At 44.4% G+C, this 14,675-nt stretch overlaps 1 protein-coding gene across 1 annotated transcript in view; it reads right to left on the reverse strand.

Moving 5' to 3' along the window:
- Positions 1-14,675, reverse strand: part of LOC129624506 (phospholipid-transporting ATPase IB) — a 410,556-nt gene that overhangs the window by 351,992 nt on the left and 43,889 nt on the right. Inside the window, exons 11-13 of the mRNA XM_055542522.1 lie at positions 7,029-7,194; positions 3,347-3,474; positions 2,432-2,509 (exon numbers count right to left, since the gene is read on the reverse strand). Coding sequence (XP_055398497.1) covers positions 2,432-2,509; positions 3,347-3,474; positions 7,029-7,194 — 372 coding nt within the window. The remainder of the gene's footprint in view (positions 1-2,431; positions 2,510-3,346; positions 3,475-7,028; positions 7,195-14,675) is intronic.

The following is a 14,675-nucleotide window of genomic DNA, read 5'->3' on the forward strand; positions in this document are numbered from 1 at the left end:
ATTTACACAGAATTCATTCTTGTGTCTAATACGTCAAGACAACAAACTCAGACTGTGGCAACCACAAAGTATTTGTTTTTAGAACTCCATTCCTTGGTTGGACTAAGAAAGCATGTCCTGAAATAGCACAGAACACTAAGCTTTTCAATCACCATCATAGTGAGGTTACATAAAGGCAGCATGGCACTGCAACAGATTAACGTAACTTTCTAAGGCACAAAGTTTTATAGATTTAACACGCTAGGCTCTCAATATACAAAGGTGAAAAGAGAAATTCCTGTGAAAGTCAATAAGCAAACCATTTAGACATGATTAACTGAGTGAGTGTACAAGAGATGAGCCCAAATGCATGTGTGGTGTTACATTCTGTCCTCGTGGGTGGATGCTACAATGGCGGAAAGGGCAAAGAACTCAGGACCACAAGGGAAGGGAGTCCAGGTCAGGCTCTGAATCGTGCAGGTTGGAAAAGTTACCTCAGCCTTCTGGGACTCAATGTCCACGTCCATAAGGGTTTGGCCAGAAGATAAGTAACATTACTCCATGTCTAACTTTCTGGGAAACTACATCATAGATTAGTGAGAGGGGAGTAATTAACAGAACTGTCTCCAGTAAAATTCCAGTTTCTCAGTGACTTTCTAAAGAGGGGTCATGACTGCAGCTGGATATGAGATGGATTCCAGGAATTCCCAAGAACCATGCTAGGGAAGTCACACTGCACTGTTTTTATACAAGACAGATTAATAACAAGAATTGTGTACTCTAGACTTTTCCTAACTGATACAATATAAGCAAATACTAAGAATTATTTTTAAAGTGCCTTCAAGTAATGATTATTAATGATCCTAAAGAAGTCAAATAGTACACAGAAATATGAAATCAGTACACTATTAAAGTGATGAATGCTTTAACCATAAACAAGTTTAAATATAAGCTTTATCTGCAGTAAGACTAGGGGTATAAAAAGTTCAGTAGAATCAGCCTTTCAAAAGCAGTCTCCCTTCCTGTTTCTTTTTTAAAAGTTAAAAGATGATATCAAAATATTTTAAAATGACAATTTTATAATAAGGAATTAAGATTTTTCTATTATTCTGCCTATTGGATTTTGACTTGTCTTTTCCGTTCCAACTCAGAACTACTTCCCCATGCAAACTTTTCCTATTTCCGATTAGGATGAACTGTCTCATCGTGGGAGCTGGAGGATATTGAATCCTTCAATCATTTGGGCCCAGTTTAACAGCATCTGAGAACAAAGTTACGCTAACTATTATGCTAAAATAACAAAGGCAGACAAAGATGACCAAAGAGCTCGTCTCCACACCTTTGAACAGGCTTAGAAATCCCAGGATGGAAACAGACACATATATCTGTCATTCTTTTTTACTGTATTTATGTTTGGAGAGATTGTTGCAGAAACACTGAAGAGAGGTAAATTAACTCTGTTGGAAGACTGGAGCAGGGTTCAAAGAGAAGGCCGGTTTAGTCTGATATATACTGCACTCACTTCATGGGGTTGTTGGGAGAATCATATAAGATAAGTAAATAAAATGAAATTATAATCTGTAATTATAGTGCATTCAACAGACCTAGACTTTGCAGTGATTTCAACTCACAATGAGGACATAATGCAAAGTGTAACTCAGTAAAAAGGCAACCGGGGTTTGGAGGTGATAGTGGAAAAGAAACTGGGTCCCTGAAATATTACAGAGACGAAAGTAGGAACATGTGAGAGATTTTATGGATTTGTGTCCTTCAAATTAGCCCCCACATAAAGTCTCTTAGACAGAAAGGAAATCAAACCAGTCAACCCTAAAGAAAATCAACACTGAAAATTCACTGGAAGGACTGATGATAAAACTGAAGCTCCAATACTTTGGCCACCTGATCTGATGAGCCAACTCCTTGGGAAAGACCTTGATGCTGAGAAAGATTACGGGCAAAAGGAGAAGGGGGCAACAGAGGATGAGGTGGTTAGATAGTATCACTGACTCAATGGACATGAGTTTGAACAAACTCTGGAAGATAGTGAAGGACAGGGAAGCCTGGCGTGCTGCAGTCCATGGAGTCGCAGAGTCAGACACAACTTAGCAACTGAACAACAACCCAATATCCAAGCATCTTAACCGTCGTCTTCCTTTTATTTGCTCCTGATTAACAATCTTGCATACAAAGTGACCTTGCACTATATTTTTTGTACTAACTGTGTTGCAGGTGATAAGACCTTCTAGGTGATAAGATCTATCCATGTCTCAAAAAGCAAGTCAAGATCAATTAACATTTGTATTGAATAATACCTCCGAATACTACAGAGCTCTTCAGACATCAAAACCACCTTTATGGAGACTTATTTTTGCACAATCTCTCCACAGTTCTCCCAACACATGTCTGCCCCCATGCTCACATCACTGTCCCAAAGTCCCCAAGAGGCTCTCACCTGGCCAAGCTCTTCATTAAGGTTTGACGTCCTAGCCATGGCAGGGGTGTCATTTCCTAGATAATACATATCTGTGTCCTGAGAGAGGGAAAGGAGTGGAGGGACTTCAGCAAATATCCACCGTTCATCACTCATTTAGATTAATAAGGTAACAGGTAACTGTTAAAACAGGTAACTCAAATAAATGCTAATTTTTAAGTTAGTGGTGAAAATACAGGGTCTATTTATGTAGAAAAACACTAAGATACAGGGGAAAACATGGTATTTATTTATATCTAGAAGATTTGGCTTCCAGATGATCATTTCCTAACCTAGACATACTTCAGAGCTTAGCTAATACCTCATTCAAAGGGTTGTTGTGAAGCTCAAATAAAAATGCCCATGGAAAAAAAAAAAGCACATGAAAGTGTCTGGTCATCAAATACTAGCTGCTGAGGTCCGGTGCTTCACAACCATGGCGGGGTCCTTGAAAATTCCACCTGAACTCTTGCAACAGAACCCAAGCTCACTGTCACTGTGAATTTTGATCTAAAGGACACTTAAGCAGACACACCTAAGAGAGCTTTCCTTCTGCACTATGGAGACCATAAAGCATGAGCAGCTGCAGCCACTTCATCCCCATGCACTGGAAGACAGGGACCTGCTTGCCTTCTTCTCCATTATCCCACTGATGCTCCTGAGAGCACCTGCCTGTTTCATGACCCAGGAAACTGGGACACCAGGTGACTAGTCACCACCACCACTGGCTCAGGGACAACCCTGCCCAGTCTCTAGGCAGTGAAATCCCAGTGTGAATTATAAATCAATGACACTCCTCTTTTTCTGCAGGCCCAGTTTCATCACTAAGGCTCCGACAGGATATTAGGAAATGACACGTCCCCAGCAGCTCTGCTTCCTGCCCCGTGTGATACTCACCCAGTTTATGAAGAGGGCTTGTGTGTACTTCACAACCTCGAGAGTCACCAGCAGACTGATGGGAATCAGATTGTTGTAGAGGATGATGAATGTCAACAGGTTGTATCCGAAATTGTCTGAGGTCGCGTCTGCAGAAGAAAACCACAACACGTGCATAGCTTAGTCTCCGTTCAGTATCCCTGAACTTTATTATGCTGGCATTTTTCTGAAAGATGTTCACAAAAGAAGTTGACTGGCTTAAGTGTACATTTAGAGATTCAAGTTGAAATAGTCACTGAACACCTGCTCTGTGCCATGAACTGTGGATACACAAGGCTGCGATGACACAATTCCTTCCAATAAAGAGCAGGCTTCCAGTAGGAGGCCTTGAGGGAAGGGGGTGAGCAGAAGTCAGCATCTGCCAAGGTGATCATGCAGCAGGAGATATTGATTAAAGAGGAGTTCACAGGCATGCAGACACCATGGCAGCAGGGGTTTAATGGGAAGGTACAGTCACAGTCACTCAAAACCATCCAGAAGAACGGAGGCTTAAGACAAGTTCTGGAGGATGGCATGAAGGCAGCTAACTGAACAGGATGCAGAAAAGAGGACAGGAATACCTACAACCTCACTAAGGTAAGAGTGTATTTACACCCTAAAGAATTGGTCAAACTGGGGCAAGTGTGAACAGGCAAAACAGGTGCAGACAGGGAGGCATACAGGAAGCTTTGAGCCTATTTATAGAAGACAAGAGAAAGAATGTCTTAATGGAACATGGTCCCTAAAGGAAGAATCTGAAGCAGAATCGGCTAAGGCGGGAGGAGGCACCAGGAGAGGAGGCGGAGGTACAGGGTCTCTGAGTGTCAAAGAGGAAAGTTCTCTGAAGTCAAAGCTCTGACACGGATGGCACAAATGTGAAGTCTGATGGCTTTTACCGGAGCTACTCAGACTTCACCCTAAGGATAACAAGGCACAAAGCACTGAATGGAAAAAAATAGGCAAACTCTTCACTGTAAATCATGCAGCTAGTACTGGAGTTTGATGTCAGCTTCCACACAGCTTCCACACAATTTAAATGACAGTTTCCACACAGCTTATGTATCAGTATAGAGTCACTGTTGTTTATGCACCTAAACCATGACATGCTGCAGCTAATACATATACAAATCCATCTGCCTTCACGTTTGAAGCTAAACATACAAATGATTGAAATCCATGTTTTAAGAACCAAAATCAAGGAATTTTGACCCAACCTACAACGGAAGTCCCAGTGACTTTTCCCATCTATAAAGTGGCAACGAGAGTCTTCCTGGGCAGTTCAAAATGTGTGAGCTTTCTATATGAGATAACTAGGAAAGGGGAAAAAAATATATGTTTTTATCAATTTAACTAAAATATAAAGAAAGGTGGGAATAATAATTATCCCAAGAAATACTTCAAAGTTTAAAATTCAAATGTATTACTCAACATATCATTATTTATTTTGTCATTAAATTTTATTTATTTTTCTGGAATTGCTGTGGAAGGAGATTAGCAAATCTTCTCTCAAAACAAGAAGCCATAAAACTGGACAAAACTATCAAAACAAGCATTCAAAGTGCTGAGAAACCAATCATAGAGCACACGATAAATTCAAAAGCATGAATTCAAGAATAACTGCTCAATCTCAATGAGTGGGAGACTTTGGCATTTAAGCCAAAGTCTGTTTTTCCCTTCTCTCCCCGAGATCCACGTTGCTTAAGTTCTGCTCCGGGTGGTAGGTGAGGAGGGCCCTGAGGACTGGCAACTCTCATTCCCCGCCCCCCAGCCCACGTTGGGTAAATTCTATCCCAGGGTGGGACAGACTGTCAGAACAGGAACAGCCTGAGGGATCCGACGGAATCTGAAGCAGAGCACAGAACTGCCCTGCCTAGGGCACTGTGAAAAAACAACAGACCTCCCGGATCAGGGAAGACAAATCTCTCCCAATACTAGCAGGGGCAAACAAACTGCAGACGAGACAGAAATTAAACAGGCAGATCCGCGGAAAGGTGGCCAAGGAAAACTAGCTAAGACTCTACCCAGCCCTGGTGGGCCAGAGGGCAGGTCCATGTGCAAGGCTGCCCCTGCCCACGAGACTGGACAAGTCCTGGTGAGCCTCTAGTCCCTGACTGAATGTGGGGTCGATTTTAAACTTCCCATCAGTGAGGCCAATTCCGAAGCCACACACAGATCAAACAACTGGCCCCTCACTGGCTCAAGGGAAGGTCAGGACAACCTCTGACCACCCACTGGCTGACTTCTAAGCTAGGCTGACCCCCTAGAAGTCCAAGATAAAAACCTGGGATGATTTGTTGCTATCCAGTTGGCCTCACAAGAAATAACAAAGGAAATTCTCCAGGACAACAGGAAGTGACACCAGACAGCAATTCAATGTACATAAAGAAACAAGGGCAATAAAGGTAATTATATGGTACTTATAAAAAAATATAATTACATATGTTCTATACTTTCACTTGGATTTTTTTTTAAGTGGTAAAAGATTATAAAACTGCACGATGGACATATCTAGCTGTAACATGGCAGCAGTGGTTCATCACTCATGTCCAACTCTTTGTGACCCCATGGACTTAGCCTACCCATCTCCTCTGTCCCTGGGATTCTTCAGTCAAGAACACTGGAGTAGCTTGCCATTTCCTTCTCCAGGGGATCTTTCCAACCCAGGGATTGAACCCATGTCTCTTGCAGTGCAAGCAGTCTCCTGCAGAGCAGGCGGATTTTTTTTTACCGACTGAGCCACTAGGGAAGCCCCGATGTAAAATACACATCAGCAAAAAAAAGTCAGGAAACAAAGAAGGTATGTGAAGCAAAGACATGACAAGTTGGGAACTCAGATACACAGGAAGAAACGAAAAGAACTGGGAATAAAAGTAAATAAGTAAGTTAAAGTGAAACAACTCTACAAATACACTTGTTTTTTTTTTTTTTTTGCTTCTTTAAGAGACATAAAATTACATAGGCAGTAAGTACAACATTGTATTATTGGCTTGATAACTAAGACAGATGTAATACACATGGTAATAACAACACAAAGTAGGGGAGAAAATGGACCTACAATGGAGTCAAGTTTCTATATTTTATCGGAATCAAGTTAGTATTAATCTGAAGTCGATGCTGATGAATTAAGACATATGCCGTAATTCCTAAAGCAACCACTAAGAAAACAACTCCAACACTAACAATCAAAAAGGAATCATCTGGGATTTTCCTGGTGGTCCAGTGGTTAAGAATCTGCCTGCCAGTGCAGGGGATGTGCATTCAATTCCACAAGCCTTGGGGCAACTGAGCCCATGTGCAACAACTTCAGAGCCCACGCACCAAAAGTACTGAAGCCCACAGGCTCTGGAGCCTGTGTGCCTTCTCATGACAGTCAGGAGCCCGCGTACCACAACTAGGGAGTAGCCCCCACTTGCCACAACTAGAGAAAGCATGCACGCAGCAGTGAAGACCCACTGCAGCCAAAACATAGGTAATTTTAAGAAATAATCATCTGAACATACAACAATCCCCAGATGAGTCCACCTTCACTTTATCACGAGACTCCTGTTCTTCCAGTTCTTCAAAGATGGGCTTTGTGTACACAGCCCAAGGGTGAAGAAGGAGAAAGGATGGCAAGTACTCGCAAGGATGAACCACGCCAACCAGCAGCCCGCCCAGCACGTACCCATCTTCTTGATGTACCAGTTCTTCCCTCCTTGAGAGCCGTTCCAGTACAGGGCCCCCACCGAGCTCACCAGGGCCATGACCAGCAGGATGCCGAACAGCACCAGGATCTGCACGTTGGTTACCTTCTCCACGTTCGATCTCTTGAGAGGGGCTTTGGTGGAATTCTGCACAAGAGCATTTAAAATCAATAAGGGTCACAGAACTCACTCGGGGGCCAAGAGGAGGGGGAAAAGGAGGCAAGTTAACCAAATTCAACAAATAAAAAGACTATATTTTCTTTGCCTAGTAAGCAAAGAAATTTTAAAATGTACTATGCATCTCAATCAACATCTAATTTTACATAAAGAACACAGAAGACACACTCTAAAAATCATCTCAACTCTACGGGATTCAGTCTGTACTTTCTATGACTACATTTTATCAAAAATCTAGCTACTTGTGTGATCTTAGAACATGGCATGTTTCAGTCATTTACATCCAGTTTTAAAGAAATCAAGATGTTGCTAATTTAAGAGAAACAAAGATTCTACATTAGGAAAATCTAGAATCTTCAAAGAAATAACATGGCTCTGTAATTAACACATGATGAGCTATTTTTTAAGCTCAGTAGCTCAAATTTTAATTGGGGCAGTGGGGGGCGGTGGGGGAAGACATACACAAACACACACGTCAATAATGCAAAATAGAACAGTAGGTGTCAAAAATAAATGGATAGATGAAGAGTTCATTTGGAAAACTGTGAACAAGAAACAAAGAAGAGGCAAGAAAGCTTGAGGGGCCAGGAGGATTCTGAACAGAGTTCTAAGGTCCTAACCACAGACAGAATACGGGCAGGAAGCAACAACAAAAGCAGAAAGACAGTGCAGCCGTCTGAAAATGCTCATGGCCTGCTTTCTCACTGCTGGTGGGGAAACCAGCCCAGCTACACAATAAGCAAGTGAGTCCAGAAAGCTTCATTAAGACCAGATTTGAGGACCACTGCACATCACCTTTGGAACTGTATACCCTCTGCAGTGGAAGAGTCAACACAACTGTTTGCACTGGACAGGTATTCACTCAGAGTCATTTTCTGAAAATCTCTGAAGGTAGCTGTGGTGAACAGAATAATGCTCCTCCCCAAGATTACCTGGACCATGAATATGTTACTTTATATGGCAAAGGGGCTTTTCTGGTATGACTTAGGGAGATTAACCTGAATTCTCCAAATGGGCCCAATTTAATTACTTGGGTCTTCAAAAGCAGAAAAGGAAGAGATCCTTTCCCAGCTATGGTCAGAGGGAGATATAACTACAGACAAATGGCCAAAGAGATGCAGTGTTGATGCTCTGAAGATGGATGTTATTGTTGTTTAGTCACTCAGTCATGTCTGACTCTTTACGACCCCATGGACTATAGCCCGCCAGGCTCCTCTATCCATGGGATTTCCCAGCAAGAATACTGGAGTGGGTCGCCATTCCCTTCTCCAGGAGATCTTCCCAACCCAGGGATCAAACCTGAGTCTCCTGCATTGGCAGGCAGATTCTTTACCACTGAGCCATCAGGGAAGTCCCTAAGATGGATGTGCTTAGTCACTCAGTTGTGTCTGACCCTTTGCAACCCCATGGTCTGTAACCCACCAGGCTCCTCTGTCCATGGGATTCTCCAGGCAAGAATACTGGAGTGGGTTGCCATTCAAGAAATTCAGGCAGCCTTTAGGAGGCTGGGAAAGGCAAGAAAAGAGTCTCTTCTGGAACCTCCTGGAATGTTCTAAAGGGGAAGGCTGCTGGCCAACACCACGATGTGGATGAGACCCTCATCAGACCTCCACCCTACAGAACAACGTCATGTAAGAGCTTCATGTGGTCATAAGCCACGGCATTTGTGCGATTTGATGTAGAAGCAACAGGAAACTGACAGTAATACAGCAGATGGTGACAACCCTCCTGGAGGAAGACAGAGCAGAAGCCAGGGGAGGACAGTGCGGGTGGGGAGGCGGGAGCTCCCCTCCACAGTCTCCTTCCACGAGTCCTGAGCCTCGTCCCTCTACAGGCAACACTGATTCGCAAGATCGGGTGATCTGAACGCTTGCGGGGCACCGACTGGCCATAAAAATGGTGCCAACTCGAGTCCACTCTCTCCCTCCCTCTTCCCAATCTATCGGACCCCAACAGAGCTGGGATGAAAATGTGCCTGAAAGTAAGACCACAAAGGCACAACGTGAGAACAAAATCAAGATTAAAAACGAGAAGCGACTCATTCCTATGTTCCTTAGAGAATCTCAGACCACAGGAGGCTGCAACTTATCTGACTTCTATCCCCAAATCCAAGCCTACGGTTACTGTGGCTTTCTGTGAGGCTGGGGAGTCTAGGAGCTGCGAAGCTGGTGATTTTGTAGTCTTATAAGAATCCAAACAGCGTAGCACCATTCCCTTCACATATACTCTTTTCTCCATTTCACTTTCAGTTCAGTTCAGTCGCTTAGTTGTGCCTGATTCTTTGTGACCCCATGGACTGCAGCCTGCCAGGCTTCCCTATCCATCACCAACTCCTGAAGCTTGTTCAAACTCATGTCCATCAAGTCAGTGATGCCATCCAACCATCTCATCCTCTGTCGTCTCCTCCTCCTGCCTTCAATCTTTCCCAGCATCAGGGTCTTTTCCAATGAGTCAGCTCTTCGCATCAGGTGGCCAAAGTATTGGAGTTTCAGCTTCAACATCAGTCCTTCCAGTGAATATTCAGGATTGATTTCCTTTAGGATGGACTGGTCTGATCTCCTTGCTGTCCAAGCAACTCTCAAGAGTCTTCTCCAACACCACAGTTCAAAAGCATCAATTCTTGGGCTCTCAGGTTTCTTTATAGTCCAACTCTCACATCCATACATGACCACTGGAAAAACCATAGCTTTGACTGACGGACCTTCATTGGCAAAGTAATGTCTCTGCGTTTTAATATGTTGTCTAGGTTTGTCAAAGCTTTTCTTCCAAGGAGCAAGTGTCTTTTAACTTCATGGCTGCACTCACCATCTGCAGTGATTTTGGAGCTTCATTTTAGTTTCACTTTATAGTTCCCTAAACTACTCATCCTTTGAAGATTTTAAAAAAAATTTTCCTCTGGAATCTAAATGGAAATCCATCAGTAAAGGCCAACTCATCAAATATCATCTCAAAGTTGATAGGGTTGACACACCATCTTTGGCCTCATGGCAAGAGCCAGAAGACCCGTTTCAATACTGCCTACCCCAACCTTTTAAACGTTATTTTTAATAAACATTCATTGGAGATACAAGTAGGAAAAAATTTACAATAAACATTATTTCTATGACTCTGTAAGTTTAATAACTTCTGATCTTTCCCAGTGTTTGAATCCTGGCCAGTTAACTGGGTTAAGAGAAGCTGTGTTTTATTAAACACAAGAGCAACAACCCAAAACTTCCGGCTTCAGCCCATGCACTTAGGGGAGACAAGGTCTACATGCTCACCCCCCTTCCCTAAACATTTCTCCTTGTAGTGATGAGCCTGTAATGATGCAAGTAGGAATCTGATGTAAGTTCCTCTCCAAAACTCTCAGAAAATACTGCTACTTCTGAGTGATGGAGTTCTAAACAGAAACAGGCCAAAACATCAGATTTTGCAAAATCTTAAATCAGGCCTGAACTTCATGTTTGATTCCCTTCTAAGAAAACAGTCAGCAGGGTACTAGTCAGAACAAGGAGCCAGACTGCCTAGGTTCGAATCCCAGCTCTCTCTTACTGGGAATATAACTTTGGCAACTTACTTAGGTTCTGTGCCTGTGTCCTCATCTAGAAAATGGGAACAACAGTTGGTATTCTTCATAGCACTGTTGTGAGAAATCAATGAGTTCATAAATGCAAGATTCTTGGAACAATGCATGGGGCACTATTTGCTGTTATTAATGTGATGGTATCTCTTTCCCATTCAATCAACAGAAACAGCAGACATTGAAATATTTTTACCAGTAAGTACTCTCCACATGAAATGAGGGAACTTTGAAGAGCGAAAGACATTGAGGTGAGAATTGAAAAAACAAAAACGGAGAAGAACCCTAGAGCAACAGTGTTTCCTCTCTGTGGTCAAGCAACACAAGTACAGACGGGAAACGTTATTTCACAAACAGGATGGCTTCCAGCTACGTGTGTTATATTATATTCCTTTTAAAAGCTCATTATTTTTACTTGTTGTTTTAGCCCTAAAGGCACAGCAACCCTAGCACAGCTGTTCCTGGGGCTTTCCATTATTCTGCACTTGAGCAGTCAACATGTAAGAAGCCTCACAAAGAGGCTTACCATATGCAGAGGCAAGGAAGGTGCCCAGCACACTCAGGGTACACAGACCTCACGAGTTCACTTAGTGTACCTTGTTCACCGAAGGGAGGGCACAATTACTCTTGAGCGTCACTTAATTATCTCTTACGCCTTAGTTAACGAAACTGTATTACCAACACATGATCTAGACAAACAGCGTGCTTAGTCGCTCAGTCGTGTATGACTCTTTGTGATCCCACAGACTCTAGCCGGCCAGGCTCCTTTGTCCAGGGGATTTTTTTCAGGCAAGAACACTGGAGTGCGTTACCATTTCCTTCTCTAGGGGATCTTCCCGATCCAGGGATAGAACACGCATCTCCTGAGTCTCCTATATTGCAGGTGGATTCTTTACCCACTGAGCCATTGGGGAAGCCCAAGATTTCCATAGAGAAACAGTATTGCACCCTGAAAAAAGAACCACTCGGGGTACAAAGAATCTTAGAGAGCGGTCACATTTGTAAAATGCACAACCTGAAAACTAGCCTCAGGGCCCTGCCCAAATCTGAGCGGGTGCCTCATGCTCTGTCACTTCATCACAAAGACGGAGGTGAAGTGTGGCCGCCGGGGCTACCAGCTCTGGCCGCTGGCTGCTGATGCTGGGCTGGGGCAGGGTGAGGACCCTCCCCAGGTGGCAGGGTGCTAAGCTATTCACGGAGATCAGGTCTTCCGCACAGCCGTTCAGAACCCACACACTTCACATGTTCTGATCAGCACTGGTGGAGAGGTGAGGACCTGCAGGAAGGGTGGAGCAGGTGCATCCCAGGTAAGCGCCAAGTCTCCATCCACTCTCATCCACTCAAGAGCTGCCTCCCAGCACTCACCTGCTCCTCTCTCTGTGAGCTGCCATGGACCCCTCCTGCCCAGTGCGCCCTCTGCAGCACCAGCCTGCCTCCAACACCAGGACTGCCCTAGGCCCTCCTCCCTGTCCCTTCCTCACCCACGCTTCCTGGGAGGTCCCCCCGGCAGAGGGGTCTCCGTGCAGACTCCCATGCTGCAGAAGACAGTGTTACTAAGCGTATACTCAGGACCTGCTAATACTCCTGACACTTTCTTCCTCCAGTGCTGCGTTTAAAACCCACATATAACATTCCTGCATTGGCTACACTGCCTTCTGCCCCTTCCCCCAGGAAGCCCACCAACTCTCCCCTGCCCCCACTCCCTGAAGACTCAAGTCACCAGCTTCAGCGTCCCTCTCTACCTGGCCCTCATCCTACGGTCACCAAATGCTGTGGTCTCTGCATTGTCCATCACTCCTCAATGGCCTCCGACAGCTTTCCTTTAGCACTCTACCCCCTGGGAATCAAGCCTGGGTCCCTCCTGACTTTGACCTGGGAGGTCAAAGTCAAGTGCCCTGCACAGAGGCCTGTCACTCATCAATCTTCCTCCGCTTCAGTCTCAGCCCTTCTAATCCCCCCGACCTTCCTCTCCTGTCTGCATTGCAGTGACCAGCTGGTGTAGACACTGGGCTATATCACCTCATCGGTCCTAATCAATAGCTAACTCTCTCCTTCTATATCATTTGACCTTCAAGAGTGGACCAACACAACAGCCACTGTTCTTCAATTCAACGTCTAAAATGTGCTTTTTGGTACCTCGTCAAATGACACCTCCTAACCTGGGGTGGTTTTCTTATCTCTCCTTGCTATTCTTTGGAACTCTGCATTCAGATGCTTATATCTTTCCTTTTCTCCTTTGCTTTTTGCTTCTCTTCTTTTCACAGCTATTTGTAAGGCCTCTCCAGACAGCCATTTTGCTTTTTTGCATTTCTTTTCCATGGGGATGGTCTTGATCCCTGTCTCCTGTACAATGTCACAAACCTCTGTCCATAGTTCATCAGGCACTCTGTCTATCAGATCTAGGCCCTTACATCTATTTCTCACTTCCACTGTATAATCATAAGGGATTTTATTTAGGTCATACCTGAATGGTCTAGTGGTTTTCCCTACTTTCTTCAATTTAAGTCTGAATTTGGCAATAAGGAGCTCATGATCTGAGCCACAGTCAGCTCCCGGTCTTGTTTTTGCTGACTGTATAGAGCTTCTCCATCTTTAGCTAAAAAGAATATAATCAATCTGATTTCAGTGTTGACCATCTGGTGATGTCCATGTGTAGAGTCTTCTCTTGTATTGTTGGAAGAGGGTATTTGCTATGAGGAGGAGAGTGAAAAAGTTGGCTTAAAGCTCAACATTCAGAAAACGAAGATCATGGCATCTGGTCCCATCACTTCATGGGAAATAGATGGGGAAACAGTGGAAACAGTGTCAGACTTTATTTTTGGGGGCTCCAAAATCACTGCAGATGGTGACTGCAGCCATGAAATTAAAAGACGCTTACTCCTTGGAAGAAAAGTTATGACCAACCTAGATAGCATATTCAAAAGCAGAGATATTACTTTGCCAACAAAGGTCCGTCTAGTCAAGGCTATGGTTTTTCCAGTGGTCATGTATGGATGTGAGAGTTGGACTATAAAGAAAGCTGAATGCCGAAGAATTGATGCTTTTGAACTGTGGTGTTGGAGAAGACTCTTGAGAGTCCCTTGGACTGCAAGGAGATCCAACCAGTCCATTCTAAAGGAGATCAGTCCTAGGTGTTCTTTGGAAGGCATGATGCTAAAGCTGAAACACCAGTACTTTGGCCACCTCATGCGAAGAGTTGACTCATTGGAAAAGACTCTGATGCTGGGAGGGATTGGGGGCAGGAGGAAAAGGGGATGACAGAGGATGAGATGGCTGGATGGCATCACCAACTCGATGGACGTGAGTCTGAGTGAACTCTGGGAGTTGGTGATGGACAGGGAGGCCTGGTGTGCAGCGATTCATGGGGTTGCAAAGAGTCAGACACGACTCAGCAACTGAACTGAACTGAACTGAACCTGGGCTGGTTGCCTTCCATATGGACCTGTGTGTGTGTGTGTGTGTGTGTGTGTGTGTGTGTGCATGCGTGTGTGCACCTGCTCAGTCATGTCCAACTCTATGTGACCCCATGGACTGTAGCCCTCCAGGCTCCTCTGCCCATGGAATTTTCCAGGCAAGAATACTGGAGCAGCTTGCCATCTCCTACTCCAAGGAATCTTCCCAACTCAGGGACTGAATCCTCATCTCTGTGTCTCCTGCATTGACAGGTGGATTCTTTACCACTGAGCCACCTGGAAAGTCCCCATGGACCCACGGCCCTCAGTAATGACCTGCATCACACAATCATCTCTCCACTCTGTAATCCCCGTCACTCCTCGGTCTGTCTAACTCTCTGTGGGGGTGAGACTGGGCCTTTCCCTACTGTGTCCACACAGCCTGGCACAAGACATGCTGCATGGTGGCCCTAAACACTTTTAAATCAAGAAATATC

This window comes from Bubalus kerabau, chromosome 12, assembly GCF_029407905.1.
Source record: "Bubalus kerabau isolate K-KA32 ecotype Philippines breed swamp buffalo chromosome 12, PCC_UOA_SB_1v2, whole genome shotgun sequence".
Taxonomy (NCBI): Eukaryota; Metazoa; Chordata; class Mammalia; order Artiodactyla; family Bovidae; genus Bubalus; species Bubalus kerabau.